This window comes from Aotus nancymaae, unplaced genomic scaffold (assembly GCF_030222135.1).
Source record: "Aotus nancymaae isolate 86718 unplaced genomic scaffold, 86718_ANA_hifiasm-v0.15.2.pri h1tg000018l, whole genome shotgun sequence".
Classification (NCBI taxonomy): domain Eukaryota; kingdom Metazoa; phylum Chordata; class Mammalia; order Primates; family Aotidae; genus Aotus; species Aotus nancymaae.
Genome location: NW_026988430.1, coordinates 16586080 through 16602436, shown reverse-complemented (window position 1 = coordinate 16602436; position 16357 = coordinate 16586080). Strand labels below are relative to the sequence as shown.

The following is a 16357-nucleotide window of genomic DNA, read 5'->3' as shown; positions in this document are numbered from 1 at the left end:
CCTGCCACCACGCCTGGCTAATTTTTCATATTTTTAGTAGAGACGGGGTTTCACCATGTTGACCAGGCTGGTTTTGAACTCCTGACCTCAGGTTATCTGCTCGCCTCAGCCTCCCCACGGGCTGGGATTATAGGCGGGAGCCACTGCACCTGGCCCATACTTGCCTTTTTGTGCCCAAATGCCTCTCCCTAAACTTTTAAGCTTAGTCACATGGGTACCCAACCCCCACAGGTTTCCCCTCTGGTCATTGACTGGTTTCTGCAGTTCTGCTCTGGTTTTGCATTCCAGGGCTGAAGGATGGGGCCAAAATGGGGATCTGGCTGTGAGATGCTCCCCTAGGACTCTGAAGGGCTGGGGTTGGGTGCAGCCTCCCTCTCTGTGCTTCCTCCACAGGCTCCACCAGCTCCTCCCTGTCTGATCACTGGCTCCTGCGTCTCGGGAGCAACACTGGCAGCACGAGGGGAAGCCTGCTGTCCTGGAGCTCTGCCCCCTGCCCCTCCCTGCCCCAGGTTCCTGACCCTCCCATCTTCACCAACAGCCTCTGCAACCAGGAAAAGGGTATGTTGGTTAAATTGCTTGGTTTATTTTAAATTTCTGTAATGTCCGTGGTGACTGCTCTGCATTGAAAGAGCTATCACATCATAGCCTTGAATAGAAGGAGTTCGTTATTTCGAGAGGTTTGTTGGTCTCTTAAATGGACTCTTCTATGACCTGCCCTTGCCCGCTTCTCCCCATCCTCTACTCTCCAGCCACAGGTGCCTTTTCTCTGCCCCCGTGTAGCTTGCTGTCATAAACAAGTAAACGTGGGAACCTGGTACTTAAAGAAGGGAGAATGACAAAGAGAATCAGAGAAGAGGGCATTGAGGCCGAGGGTGGGGGAGGGAAGGTACACAGGGCCCGGTAGATAGGGCTAGTGGGGAACAGCTTTCTGGGGGTGACACTGAGCAGAACCCTGAGTGAGAGAGAGTGACTTGTGTGGAGCTAGGGGTGTGTTCCAGGAGAGGAGCCATCCAGGGTGAAGGTGGGCAGTGGGCGTGGGATATGTGAAGGGCAGAAGAAACCAGAGCTGTGGCTGGAGCAGAGACACCCAGGAGCAGAGAGAGCAGAAGTGGACAGGGGCCATATTGGAACCTACCTTCCTGAGCTTGAGGTGTAAAGTTTGGGCTCTATTCTAAGTGTAGTGGATAGCAAGTGGAGAGGTGTTTTTAAAATGTTTATTTATTTATTTTTAATGCTTCTGCTTTAAATCATTATTTTTTAAAAATTGACATATAATTGTACATATATACAGGGTACATGTGATATTTTGATACATGCATACAATGTGTAATGGTCAAACTAGAGTATTTAGAATATTCATCACCTCAAATATTTGTCATTTCTTTGTGCCAGGAACATTTCAAATCTCTTCTAGCTGTTTTGAAATAGACACTATATTGTCATTAACTGTAGTCATCTTTCTGTGCTATTAAACATGAGAACTTATTTTATCTAACTGTATATTTGTACCTATTAACCCATCTCTCTCCATCCACCCCCCATCCCAGCCTCTGGGAACCATCATTCTACTCCCTGCCTCCATAAGATCAACTTTTTTAGCTTACTGGAGAGTTTTAAGCAGGGAAGTGATTGATCTGATATATAGTTTTTAGAGCGTCCACTCTGGCTAGTGTTTGGAGAATACATCACAGGGGGAAGAGTGGGGATGTAGGAAGTCCAGTCAGGAGACTCACATGGTTATATCCAGGTGGGAGACAGTGGTGGCTTGAACTAGCATGTTAGGTAAGAGATGGTCAAACTGGATGTATTTGAAGCTAGAGCTGCTAAGATTTGCTGATGTGGGGTGTGCGGTGTGAAGAAAAGAGAATAGTCAAGGTTAACTCCTTGCTTAGGGTCTAAATAACGAGGGGAAGGAGTTGCACAGTTCATGAGATGGGAGAAAGTTGGGTAGGAACAGCCAATTTTGGAGGGAAGTCAATTTTTCCTACCGGGGTCTGTCCCACAGACCCCAGCTGTGTGATGGATGAATAAATGCACTCAGACACAAATTTCCAGTCATCAACTGTGCTGAGGGGCTGTGAGCCACTCAAAAAAAGAGATAGCAGCTATGTGACCCTGACTAGTTTGCCCTCTCCTCATTTATTCATCATAGATTTAATAACAGAGGCTTTAAGTCAACACATTTGTAGAGAAAGATTAAAGATATGCCAGGTTCAGATGCTCAAAGCAAATACCATTAGAGGGTAATCTCCCTGGTCATCCTCCCTCTGAGAGGACCATTCTGGCTCAAAGGTTAGTTTTAAGACCACATGAGTAAACAAGCTAGCTAGGTAAACTACTCACATTCCTTTGTATTTGCACCCTAATTTCTCTGGCTCCTAGACTCTGGCTGCCTTCAGCAAAGAACTATAGAAAAAACCCTTAGGCCTTCCAAAAGGGTTTGAGACTATATTCTATAACTTCCTCTAATATTTTTTCCCTTAATATTGTTCCCACCACCCTGAATGAGTTCCCATGTCTTTTTACATAGTAATTTTAAGAATCCTGTAAGACAGCAGTCCCCAACTTTTTTGGCACCAGGGACCAGTTTCATGGAGGACAATTTTTGTACAGACTCGGGATGAGGATGGTTTCGGGATGAAACTGTTCCACCTCAGATCATCAGGCATTAGATTTTCATAAGGAGCACACAACCTAAATCCCTGGCATGCACAGTTCACAATAGGCTTTGTGTTCTTATGAGATTCTAATGCCCCTGCTGATCTGATAGGAGGCGGAGCTCAGGCGGTAATTAGCAGCTTTCAATGCAGATGGAGCTTTGCTCACTTGCCCACCACTCACTTCCTGTTGTGGGGTCTGGTCCCAGACAGGCCACAGATCAGTACTGGTCCACAGCCCAGGGGTTGCCGTCACATCAACATGATAACTGGGGAGTGGAGAGAAATATTTGAGAGTCATCAGCATATAGATGAAATGGAAAGTCATGGTGCTGGCTGAGCTCTCCTGGGGAAATAGTATAGATGGAAAAGAATGAAGGCCTGAGACCAAACCTGGGGGCCCTCCAACATCTAAGGGTTGAGCAAAGGTGGAGAGGCCAAAAAAGGAACTGAAAAGGAGCAGCCAGTGAGGGGAAGAAAACCAGGTGAGTGTGGTTGACAGATGCAAAAAAGAGAATCTTAAGGAAGCAGCCAACTGTGCTGAATGCTGCTGAGAGGCTGAGTAAGGTGAGGACGGGTAGGTTTCATCAAGCTGGAAGGCCACCAGGGACTTGCCAGGAGCATCTGCCATGGCTGGAGAGAAGGGATGCCCGCCTGCAGCAGGTGGACCAGAGGCTGGAGTTGAGGAAGCGGCAGTGTGTACACACTCCACCAGGCAGGGTGACTGAAGGAAGATGAGCTGACAAGTTGGAGATAGTAGAGATGCATTCAGATGATCAGGTCTACAGGGAGACGTTGATGACAGTGCTGGGAACAAGGGGATCACCACAGAAACAAAGTCCTCAAGCCCGAGCATGTCGGATCACACCTGGAATCCCAACATTTGGGAGGCCAAGGTGGGAGGATCGCTTGAGTCCAAGAGTTCAAGACTGGCCTGGGCAACATAGTGAGACCTGATCTCTATAAAAAGTTAGCCAGACAGGGTGGCCTGTGCCTGTTGTCCCAGCTATTCAAGAGGGTGAGGTGGAAGGATCTCTTGAGTTTGGGAAGTTAGGGCTGCAGTGAGCTGGGGGCATACCACTGCACTCCAGACTGGGTGACAGAGCGAGACCTTGAATCAAAAAAACAAAGAAACAAACAAACAAAAAACTGTGTAAGAACTGTATGTGTGTGTGTGTCTTTGTGTGTGTGTGTATCTCTGTGTCTCTGTGTGTGTCTGTATGTTTGTGTCTGTGTGTGTCTCTGTGTGTGTGTCTCTGTATGTCTCTGTGTATATGTCTGTGTGTGTGTTTGTGTGTCTCTGTGTGTCTTTCTGTGTATATGTGTGTGTCTGTATGTGTCTCTGTGTCTGTCTGTGTGTGTGTGTGTGTGTGTGTGTGTGTGAGATCTTTATTTAGCCTTTATGCTCCTTCAGCCAGAAAGTGGTAACATGTTCAAATTATTTTTTGAGTTCCTTATTTCTTGTTAGGTCTTAGGTTAGTTTTTAAAATACCATCTTAATAGAAATGTTAAATATATAGAACTATCATATATAGAAATATTATATATACTTGTGATTAGTATACTTTACATATTGCATACAATTATATATATGAAATATATATAAGTATATGTTAGTAAAGTATATTCATCCTTTAATACTTAAAGTATATTAAGTATACATCTGATAAATTTTCATAAATGAACATCTTCATGTACCAGATTAAAAAATAAAATGTTCTAGTACACTGCCCCTTTGTATCACTCTCAATCATTACTGTTTTAAATAAAAAACAGCTTAGAGATAACATAGTTCTCTGCACAGAAATTTACTTATGAGAGTGAGAGAGCACACAAACTGTTGTCTGTTGACAATTGTCAATAAAAAGGCAAACTGGTTTAGAGAAGAGGGTGTGCAGAGTGAGATGGGAGAACCACCTCCTTTCTTCTGCAGGTTCATCCATGGGCTGGAGTCTGTTGCAGAGGCTAGCCTCGTGGTCTGACCTGGAGAAGTCTGGCTTGGTCATCAAGAGAAGCTCCCTGAGTTGTTACAGATTTATGGTTGTTATAGATTTGAGTTATTTATGGATTCTCCAAAAATCCTTGTAAGTTTTGCTGTGAAGCTATCTGCAATGTCTGCTACTTGGTGAATCTCACCATTTCTCTTATTAAAATTTCTTACATTGGGCCAAGTGTGGTGGCTCATGCCTGTAATCCCAGCACTTTGGGAGGCAGAGGCAGGTGGATCATTTGAGGTCAGGAGTTTGAGACCAGACTGACCAACATGGTGAAACCCTGTCTCTACTAAAATAGAAAAATTAGCTGGGCATGGTGGCAGGCACCTGTAATCCCAGCTACTCAGGAGGCTGAGGCAGGAGAATCACTTGAATCCAGGAGGCACAGTTTGCAGTGAGCCAAGATCGCGCCACTGCACTCCAGCCTGAGCGACAGAGCAATACTCCCTCTCAAAAAAAGAATAATTAAAAAAACAGTTCTTACATTATAACAATAGTTTACATAGTTTACATTTTATATTGTGGTTATGTTTTGGAGTTGTTTCTGGTTTGCAGCCATTACCAGTAGTCCTACTATAAACATTTTTGTTCATGCCCTTGGTGTCCACATGTCTGCATTTCTGTTGGGTATATGCCTAGGAGTGGAATTGCTTGGGCATTTGTGTGTGTGTGTGTGTGTGTGTGTGTGTGTGTATTCATCAGCTGCTTATTTCTTTATACTTTATGTCACCCTGGTATCCAAGTACCCAACACAGTACAGCAGGTCCTTAAATAATGTCATTTCATTCAACAGTCATTTCACTATAATGTTGATGAGAAAAAGTAATTGATTCCCAGCTGCAACTGCTGGAGAATGCAGTTTGCTCATTCTCCCCATGACTGTGTAGGTTTTCTCCGGGTACTCCAGTACGATTAGGTACCATTAGGTAATCTGATTGTCTGCACTGTCTCAGTGTGAGTGAATGTGAGTCACCCTCAAATGGGAGGGGCCTGTCCAGGGCTGGTTCTGGCCATTCATGACCCTGAGCTGGAATAAGTGGGCAAATAATTATCTTACTTGCTACTCTTTCTTAAATGTATATACAGCTCACATTTCTTTCAATGTTTAATAATAGAAGTGATTTGGTCTTTATGTAGAAGTTTGGCAATGCTTTTGGGACCAGAACTATGCTGTAGGAGCTTAACTATTGTTTATGTCAATTGGTCTATGGGAAAATTGGTTGCGTTAGACGTTGTTTTGTTTCAAGTCCCAGTTATTAAGAGCCTAACAATAATGCTCCAAATACTTACTGTACTAGGTGTGTACCAGGCTCTGGTTACGTATTTATGAGTGAATAGAGACGATGATAGAATCTTAAAGCTACAAGTGGTTTTAGATTCTCATTGAGTCCACACCTCTGGTTTATGGTGATTTATGTGTCAGAGTTCGGTTAATTCACTCCCCAGAGTGTGGCATTTGGGTTGCCAGAATTTCACGAGTAGACATGGCACTCCCAGCGTGTCTGTGCATCTTGGAGTTGTCTGATTTCCTTAGAACACGTTTCTGTGCAGGTACACTATTTCATGCAGTATGTTTTGACTTGTCCTGTCTGGACATTTGTTTTCCCCTTGCGTTTTCATGATTGCACATCTAAAATTGTATCTACGGCTGGGTGACGTGGCTGACGCCTATAATCGCAGCTACTTACGAGGCTGTGGCACGAGAATCGCTTGAACCCAGTAGGTGGAGGTTGCAGTGAGCTGAGATCGCACCATTGCACTCCAGCCTAGGCAACAAGAGCAAAATTCTGTGTTAAAAAAAAAAGTGTCTACAACAAAAAAGATGTTCTTTCTCAAGCTGGTTCATCCCTGTCATCACTGCCTATGGTAGGCTCAAAAATTCGTCCCAGCTCTGTTTACTGGCAAAGGACCTCAGGTCATTTTTCATTCCCAAGGAGAAATGTGCTTGGCACTGTCCCAAGAGGAGGCAATTTCAAAGGATGGTCCAAGTTTTTTACATGGTATTCAGACAGATGTCAGGCAAAGCTCTAGAAAAACCCCTCAGAGCCCCCTGAGAGGACTGCGGGAGGGGTGATCACGGGCCTGCAGACCCTTGCAGACATTTTACTCACATTATCTAATTCAGTCCCCAAAACCCTTGGGAGAGGTGACCTTATTGCCCTACCCAGGGGAAATCTGAGCCTCAGTGTGAAGCAACCAGTCACATACACCTGGTCATGAAGCTCACCCTTGAAAGTGGTGGGGCTGAAAATAGACCTGTTCTCTCTGGGTGCTAGATCCTGGCTCTCAGGCTCTTTAGACATACATCCCAGATTAGAGTCTCTTTCACATGAAGAGAGACTGCGCCTTGGTTCCTCAGGGAGCTTTCCCTCTTGGGGTTGGACTAAAATGGTGACAGATTTTAAAACCTGTTTTGGAATTTCTGAGATGGTTGAAAAATCCAGTGATTGCTGGGGGTGGTGGCTCACATCTGTAATCCTAGCACTTTGGGGGGCCGAGGCAGGTGGATCACTTGAGGCCAGAAGTTTGAGACCAGCCTGGCCAACATGGCAAAACCCTGTCTCTACTAAAAATACAAAACTTAGCTGGGCATGATGGCACATGCCTGTGATCCCAGCTACTCAGGGGGCAGAGACTGGAGAATCACTTGAGCCCAGGAAGTAAAAGTTGCAATGAGCCGAGATCACCCCACTGTGCTCCAGCCTGGGTGACACAGTGAGACCCTGTCTCAAAAAAAAAGAAAAGAAAGATTGGGAGGCCAAGGCAGGTGGATCACTTGAGGTCAGGAGTTTCTTACCAGCCTGGCCAATGTAGTGAAACCCCGTCTCTATTAAAAACCAAAAATTAGCTGGGCATGCTGGCGCATGCCTGTAATCTCAGCTACTTGGGAGGCTGAGGCAGGAGAATCGCTTAAACCTGTAAGGGGAAGGTTGCAATGAGCCAAGATTGCACCACTGCACTCCAGCCTGGGTGACAGAATGAGACTCCATCTCAAAAAAGAAAAAAGAAAAAGAAAAATCCAGTGTTTTGTTTGTTTGTTTGTTTGTTTGTTTTTGTTATTACTAAACCTGGGCGAGATGAAAATCTAGCGTATCAGTTTTCAAATACTGGTTGGTATGACTTCTTCCTGCCCTCCTGAGTTTGCAAATATGTGGGAAAAAGTTTTATTGACTATCAAAATTTGCAGAGGTGACTACTGGCATTTAGTCCCCGGCGGGGGGGTGGTGGGGGGGCAGGTGTCGGCAAGGATACTAAGTGTCTTGCAATGCCCAGAGGCAGTCCCACTCAGTATAAAAATCACCCCTGCAAAATGCCAGCAGCTCTCTGTAGAGAAATACTGACAGCCTGAGAATGCCACTTTTCTGGTAGCCCTGGTCATGAATATCGTAATACCGAAGGCATCTTAAACCAAAATGATCCAAGTTTTTTGGAGACTGCAACTTATATAATTGAGGTGGATGTGGGGGAATGTCCTATAAGAAAAAGAATGTAAAAACATCTTACTTTTGCAATTTTTATACAATCATGACCATATTTAAAAAAAAAAATGGCTAGGAGTCCTTCTCAGAGGCCCCCTGGTAACAAAGGGTCCCGAAAGTTAAGCTTCCATAGCTTCTCCGTCCGGGTGCTTCTGATGATAAATTTCCTTTATGGCTTTTGTTGGGCATCACAGGTTTTGTTTCTCTCTTTTTTAACACTCTCCAGAGAGTATTTCATTTCAGTTTTGATTTCTTCTTTGATCTAGAGGTTATCTGGAAGTTTTAACTATTTCAGATTGTTTTGGTCAGCTTTATTTGATTTTTGGGGGTGATCCAAGAATGTGGTTTTCAAAAATTATTCCCTTTTTGGAGTCAGGCATGCTACGATTGCACCATGAGGTCACACATTATTCTCTTTTTGTGGTCAAGTTCATGATTACTGTTTTGTAAAGCTCTGTGCATGTATAAACTAATGTATATTGTTTATTTGAGGGATGTGAGCTTTATATCATAACTATTAGGTGAGCTGATTGTTTATACAAGTCTCCTATGTCTTTAAATGTACCTTCTCTGGGACTCCTGGCAGGAAGGAGATATATTGAAACCTTCCTGTATAGCTGTATCTTTTTTTTCTTTCTTTTGTTTTTTTTGAGATGGAATTTTGCTCTTGTTGCCCAGTCTGGAGTGCAGTGGCATGATCTTGGCTCAGTGCAACCTCTGCCTTCCGGGTTCAAGTGATTCTCCTACCTCAGCTGTAACTGGGATTACAGGTGGCTGCCACCACACCTGGCTAATTTTTTTTTTTTTCCTGTGTTTTTAGTAGAGATGGGATTTCACCATGTTGGCCAGGCTGGTTTCGAACTCTTGACCTCAGGTGATCCACCTGCCTCCACCTCCCAAAGTGCTGGAATTACAGGCGTGAGCTACCGTGCCCAGTCTAGCTGTATCTTTCATCAAGTAATCCTTGCATTTTAATAATTTTTGCTTTATCTTGTTAGCTCCTTTGTTTCTAGGTGTCTACGGGTTTATGACTGTTAGATCTCTTTTCTAAATTGTGCTTTTTATCATTATAATGTGGCTCTTTATCCTGTTTAATGTTTTCAACCTGAAATTCTACTTTGTCCAAGATTAATAATCCCACCCTTCTTTCTTTTTGCCTTCTCCCTTTCTCATTTCCCTGCTATCATTTTGCCCCTCTCTTGGGCTTTAGAAACCTTTCTTTTTGAGTTAGTTTTAAGTGGTTTTTGGTAAACAGCCTGTTGCTGGGTTTTGTGTTTTCTTTTTAAATGCCTAAAGTTCAGAGCCCGTCTTATCATTGGAGCCTTCAGTTCATGCTGACTTAATGTTAACAGCTGCAAAACTTGATTTTGTTCATTTCGTTTTTAAAGATTTTACATGGCTGTCTCTTTTCCTTTCCTTACTAATGCTGATGCGAGCGTGTTGCTCTTTGTTTCCTGGTTCAATGGGAAGTTCTGCCACTCTGATCCAGTTTGTTTTTGTTTTTGTGTTTTGAGATGGCGTCTTGCTCTGTTGCCAGGCTGGAGTGCAGTGGCACAATCTCGGCTCACTGCAACCTCCACCTCTTGGGTTCAAGTGATTCTCCTGCCTCAGCCTCCCGAGTAGCCGGGAGTACAGGTGTGCGCCACCACGCCCAGCTAATTTTTTGTATTTTTAGTAGAGACGGGGTTTCACTGTGTTGACCAGGCTGGTCTCGAACTCGACCTGAAGTGATCCACCCGTCTTGGCCCCCCAAAGTGCTGGGATTATGGGAGTGAGCCACCACGCCTGGCCTGGTCCAATTTGTGATTGCTACTTTCTCTGTCCTGGTATTTAGAAGCCTGTTATTTCCTGTGAGGTGTTTTCTTTCATCACTCCTTTCCCCCATCAGATGAGAAATACGTAATCTATCTGTCGTCACTCTTTTCCCTGTCCTTCCCCCCAGGATGAGAGCTTTGAAAAGCTTTCATGTGCCCCCTCTGGTCTCTTCTGGGAACTCTGAGATGTTGCTGACAGGAGCTAGTACTTTCTATTCCAGACTGTCACCAGAATTCCTCTCGCAGCACTCACTTAGCTTTATGTGACATTTTTCCTCTGAGCCGTCTGTCCGACACGGAGGGTGGTGGACAGTACGTGGATTGCAGGGTCCACTGTGCATCACTCTTCTTCTCCTCCTTGTCACCCTCCATCTTGAGGGTGTGGGTCTGATTCATTCGAGTGTGTGTGGCATGTTCTCAAAATCTTTGCGCAGCCGCTACTGTTTCCTTTCACTTTGGAGTGGACGGCAGCTTGGCTGCTGGCAAGCCTCTTGGGTTGCAGTCCTTTTCTCTCGGGCATCTGTAGCCGTCTTCCCACAGCCTCCCAGGCCCCAGGGCTGCAGGTGAGAAGCCCAGGCTTTTCTTGTTGATGAGAGAAGTCCCTTGTTCTTTCTGGTTGGAAGCTTTTAAGATCCTCCCCTTGGCCTTGGAGATGAGAGATTCTCCCAGAATATGCCTAGGTATGAGTTTTTGTTCCTCAACCCTACCTAGAACTTGGGGGTGCCTTTCTTTCTGCACCCTCAGGCCTGTCTTCAGAGAAATGTCTTTTGGTTTTTGTTTAATGACTGTCTCTCCTGCTTCTGACATTTTTGTGATTTGCTGTTGAGTCTCCTGCATTATCTTCTGAGTCTCCTGCCTTTTCCCTTGTGGTTTCTATCTCTTGATCAGTCACATTCTTCAGTCTCTGTTTTTTCAGTTTCTTCCCTGAGATGGAAGTTTATCGATCATCCCAAGTTGTCACATTTCCTCTGGTGGCTCTATTTCATCAGGCGCCTGCTCTGACGGTTCTGTTTATTCTTCTCTGACTGCCAGATCCCCTCGTGTGTGTTGCTGTTTTCTTTTCTTTTCTGCTTCATCCTCTTTTACACAGCTGCGGTTCTTGGAGTGATGAAAGGGGTGGTAGCTTTGGCTCCCGAAGGGCTGGTGGTGTGACAGCCAGGCTTTTTCTTCCTCGCGTCATCCTGCTGGTTCAGTCTCGGAGGTGGCGAAGCTTCAGCTTATCGGTGTAACTTTTTCTTACCTTAACGAGGAGAAGAGAAAAGTTGAGAGGTAGGCTTGACTCAGGTTGCACTCTGACCTCCACGCAGAAATGGTCATCAGGCTGTGAGGTAATTGTCCACGGCTCAAGAAACATTTGGGGCTGGGCGCAGTGGCTCACACCTGTAATCCCAGCACTGTGGGAGGCCAAGGCGGGTAGATCACCTGAGGTCAGGAGTTCGAGATCAACCTGGCCAACATGGTGAAACCCCGTCTCTCCTAAAAATGCAAAAATTAGCTGGGTGTGGTGGCATGTGCCTGTAATCCCAGCTACTTGGGAGGCTGAGTCAGAAGAATTGCTTGAACCCGGGAGGCGGAGGTTGCAGTGAGCTGAGATCACACTACTAGACTCTAGCCTGGGTGATAAGAATGAGATTCTGTTTCAAAACAACAACAACAACAACAACAAAGAAAAGAAACATAACATGATATCACGTATTCTTACTTTTGCCAAACCTCATAAAGACAGGTGCAGCCAACTGTATTGAAGACAGTCCTTAGCACAGTAGGTGCTTATTAAATATGTTTTGAAGGAGCAAGCAGGTGGGTGTATGAAGCACAGTGGAAGCCCTCAAAGAGACAGGAGGTACTCAACTGGGAAAAGTCTTGTTCTGTGGCAGGGGGGCCAAGCATGGCACAAAGACGTCCCCCGCCCTGTTCACAAAACATGTGAGTTTGGATTGATGCATATTTCATTAGCCAAGGATGAAAAAGTCTTGCAGAAATCAAGGTGGCTGCACAGGGACAGGGACAGATGTGGCAGTTCTCTAAGCACATCTGCTGGCTCCAGAGCTGCGGTGTGGAGGGGGTGTCAGAGGACTGTGCCCATCGGCTCCACTGGTGCCATCTGCGTGGAGGGGGCTCTTGTGGGGCTGAAGAAGCACGTTTATGATGCTGTGGGGCTTCAATAACCTTCAGGAAGAACCCACCTGCCTGTGTCTTTCATGCGGTGTGAGACTGTAGGCTCTTCCTGGTTCTCATTCAAGCCAGCCTGACTGGAAACAGGGGGTTTCTTCTTGGGGTGGGGTGGGGGTTGGACCAGAGTGAGTGCCCAGGGGTCTCTGATCACCACCCCTACCTCTGTCTCCCAGCATCCCAGAAAGTTCATCCGTCTCCCCAGGAGAGGGGTACCAGGACTGGCACCCGCCCTGGATGAGAAGTGACTTAGTAGAGAGGAAGTGTGGTGTGAGCGTGGGGGCCCCTCATTCCCTTCTGTTCTTATGCTGCTTATCTCTCATTTTATTAAAGCCATCCGGTCTCAGAGCCTGTATCATAGCCCAGTAAATGGAAGGAGAATAAAAATAGCAGGGGCACTTTTTCACTGCCGCCCTGAGAAAGAGGAGACACGAGTTCTGTGGGCATCTGTGGTTCCCGTGAGACGTAGCTCAGGTGTTGCTGTCAGCCCCGGCCTCAGACCCTTTCCTACCAGGACGAAAGGAAGAACCACTATTTCGGGCAGTTGCCAACTCCTCCCACCACCTGCCGGGGCTCCAGGCAATGTGCTCTCATTTTGAAAGGCTAAAAGTCACAGCTTTGTCCTACTCATACAAAGCATCCCTTTCTGCCCTTCCCAGGGCTGGGGGAGAGGAAAAAAAAAGAAATAAACTTCACACACTTCTCAGACCTCAGAACACTTCTTCCCCTCAAAAGGCTGGGAATTTAACAAGGTCAATCCAAACCAAAATTACAGAGTGTTTTGGGTAAAACTGTATCTGTGACTGGCTGATGTAAAGAAATGCTTTGAGGAAGAAAACAATCAAACATTCTCCACGAAAAACCCGGAAAGTCAACTCCTTGGAATGCTTTCTGACTCCTTTCAGAGGTAACAGGCGTTCTGCTTCTTCCGGCTCCAGCCATTTCCCCAGGGGTGCTTGCTTGATGCTCACCCTGCCCCCCTGCATTCCTGCAGTGTTCCTTCCCCTGCACCTCATTCCTCTGCCCTTACTGAGCTCTCACCCATGCACCTGACCATCTCTGGCCTCTCTCTGTGTCACCCATTGTGTTGGCTGTGGCACTGACAGGGCCCCCCCATCCTTTTTTTTTTAGATGGAGTCTTGCTCTGTTGCCAGGCTGGAGTACAGTGGTGTGATTTCAGCTCACTGCAACCTCTGCCTCCCAGGTTCAAGTGATTCTCCTGCCTCAGTCTCCCAAGTAGCGGGGATTACAGGCGCATGCCACCACACACAGCTAATTTTCGTATTTTTAGTTGAGACAGGGTTTCTCCATGTTGGTCAGGCTGGTCTCGAACTCCCAACCTCAGGTGATCTGCCCGCCTTGGCCTCCCAAAGTGCTGGGATTACAGGCATGAGCCACCACACCCAGCTGCCATTTGTTTTTAAATGGCGAAAACCGCAATTCCTTTTGCAACCTAATATGCTAATTTTTAGACTCTGTTCTCACCTAACAATGTGTTTCGAAAACTTCTTCCCAGCTATGTACAGATGTTGCAAGACGCACAGAATACAGGCATATGTGGCAGCTCTGATAAACACACAGTTCTTTTCTTTTTTCTTTTTTAGCACAGGGTAGGATATCTGAGATTCTTGCATTTGAAAGGTACAAGGACCTAATATGACCTAGAAGGGTAGGAACGTTTGCTGAGCGTTCTGTTTCGTGGGAATATTTAAAGATGGAGGAAACTGCCGTTCAGTCTTAAGGTCAGATGTCCATGAGACTGAGCTTTGCCAGATGTCATGGCCAAGCTATGACTTTGCCAAGGTATCTACCAGGGTGTAAATACCTTCTGTGGCACTGGCTCGCCCTGTGGCTTCAAATGTGTAAGTGGAGATTGAGGAAGAGTGGGTGAAACCATTGCTATCCCCCAAAGGCAGGAGCCCCACCTGGCTTGTTCACTGCTGTGTCTCTAGTACCCAGCCCAGTGCTTCCTACACCCGAGGTGTTCAGTAATCGGCAGATGACTGGCGTGGCGGCTCTAGGGTGACTTGCCACTGACAGTCTTCGTGTCTCTTTCAGGAGGCTTGGAGTCCAGGCAGTTGGTGCGGGGCCTGAAAGGCAGAAGCATTAGCATGAAGGCGCCCACCACTTCCCGAGCCAAGCAGGGGCCCTTCAAGACCATGCCCCTGAGGTGGTCCTTTGGATCCAAGGAGAAGCCATCGGGTGCCTCCGTTGAGTTAGTGGAGTACTTGGAATCCAGACGAAGGCCTCGGTCCACCAGCCAGTCCATTGTGTCGCTGTTGACAGGCACCGCGGGTGAGGATGAGAGGTCAGCATCGCCGAGGTCAAACGTCGCCCTTCCTGTTAAAAGTGAAGATGGTGGGCGAGCCGTTGAAAGAGGTCCAGGCGGGGTGGCCTGTCCCTCGGCTCAACCCAACCACTGTCTGGCCCCTGGAAACTCAGATGATCCAAACACAGCAAGGAAACCCAAGGAAAATGCAGTGCAGGATATCAGGCTTCCCAGAAAGTTCGACCTGCCCCTCACTGTGATGCCTTCAGTGGAGCATGAGAAACCAGCCCGACCAGAGGGTCAGAAGGCCATGAGCTGGAAGGAGAGCTTCCAGATGGGAAGCAAGAGCAGCCCACCCTCCCCCTACGTGGGGTTCTCTGGAAACAGCAAAGACAGTCGCAGAGGCACCCCTGAGATAGACAGACCTCTGCAGGGGACACTCACCCTTCTGAGGTCCGTGTTTCGGAAGAAGGAGAACAGGAGGAATGACAGGGCAGAGGTCTCTCCACAGGTGCCCCCTGTCTCCCTGGTGAGTGGCAGGCTGAGCCCTGCCATGGATGGGCGGGTTCCAGGCTCACCTCCTTCCTTCAGGATCCCAGAGGGCCTGGCTAGGGGCCTGGGCGGCCGGCTGGAGAGGGATGTTTGGTCGGCCCCCAGCTCTCTCCGCCTCCCTCGCAAAGTCAGCAGGGCTCCGAGAGGCAGCGCGCTGGGCACTTCACAAAGGACTGTTCCAGGGGAGCAGGCTTCTTATGGCACCTTCCAGAGGGTCAAATACCACACTCTTTCCTTAGGTCGAAAGAAAACCTTACCGGAGTCCAGCTTTTGATGGAGCGTGTCAGTATTGTGTGACACTGGCGTTCGTGGGACTTTGCCGAGCAGTTGTAGGCAGCTTGTGTTGACAGTGGGTTTCCAGGAAGCCAGTTGTCTTGTAATCCCTGAAAAAAAAAAATTTTTTTTTTTTGGTCTCCCTATCTAGACTTTCAACACCTAATGTCCACATAACCCAAGGTCCAAAACCTTCCTATATGGTTGGATGCTTTGCTACAGTCTGGCCACTAGAGGATGCTATTGGGTCAGTACTTCCAGTTTCAGGGCAAGAACTGATACTAAAGAGATTTGAATGTGGGCAAACTAGGTGAGCCTGGTTAATAAGAATCTTCAATGTCATGTCAAATGTTGTCATTGGCTTCTCCATTTTCTTTCTTTTTTTTTTTAAATTGTGGATTTAGAGAAAAATATTTTATTTTTAACGCTTTTCTGGGATAAGCATTAAAGATGCCAAAAAAGAGAAAATAAAAAATGAGAACAGAGTGATAGTGATGGTAAGGCAAGATTCTAGCAAAGAGAGATGAGAGAGAAATGACTGAGATTTCAGGTGAATATTTAATATATTAAAAGTTGTATTAAAGTTTTTCAAGGTATTTTAAAAATGACTATTTTGATACTAGAAAAAAATGTTCATTTTTTAATTTAAATATGAAATCTATGTACCATTTTAATAAAATCCTGTCCATGGAACCTGCATGTCTGTCTAAATTATTCAAGTCTGATAAATGACCTTGCGTCATTCCTGCTGAGTAAACTTGCTTTGTTGCTGTTGCTATCAGAAAGTAGTTTCTTGAGTTCTTTCTTTTCTTTTCTTTTTTTGAGGCAGAGAGGCAGAGTACTTTTAGGTACTATAAGTATTATGAAATTTAACAGGATCACATGCAACTTGGTCAGGGAAGGCCAGTGTGGGCATTCAGCTACTTGCTGAGGTCAGTCAACTAAGCACTCAGAATATTGAAATATCCTAAGAAAGAGGCCAGTTTCCACTGGGCCTGCCAAGATGCAAACTTGGGTTAGGAAACCGTTTATCACCTGGCCACCATAAGCTCCTGTTCAGACTGAAAAAGTCCAGTGGCGCTCTGGCTTCCTGGGGCTTAGTGTCAGCCCAGGCAAATGGCTGCAGTTTCTTTTGGGAATGGCTGGG

The 16357-nt window shown here is 46.2% G+C and overlaps 1 protein-coding gene across 2 annotated transcripts in view; it reads left to right on the top strand.

Moving 5' to 3' along the window:
• The window catches only part of USP43 (ubiquitin specific peptidase 43), an 82116-nt gene extending 66207 nt beyond the window's left edge, over positions 1-15909 (top strand). For both annotated transcript variants that reach the window (XM_064378313.1, XM_064378314.1), the window contains exons 14-15: positions 394-558; positions 14175-15909. In XM_064378313.1, the coding sequence (XP_064234383.1) occupies positions 394-558; positions 14175-15211 (1202 nt within the window). In that variant the 3' untranslated portion in view covers positions 15212-15909. The remainder of the gene's footprint in view (positions 1-393; positions 559-14174) is intronic.
• The last annotated feature ends 448 nt before the right edge of the window (positions 15910-16357 follow it).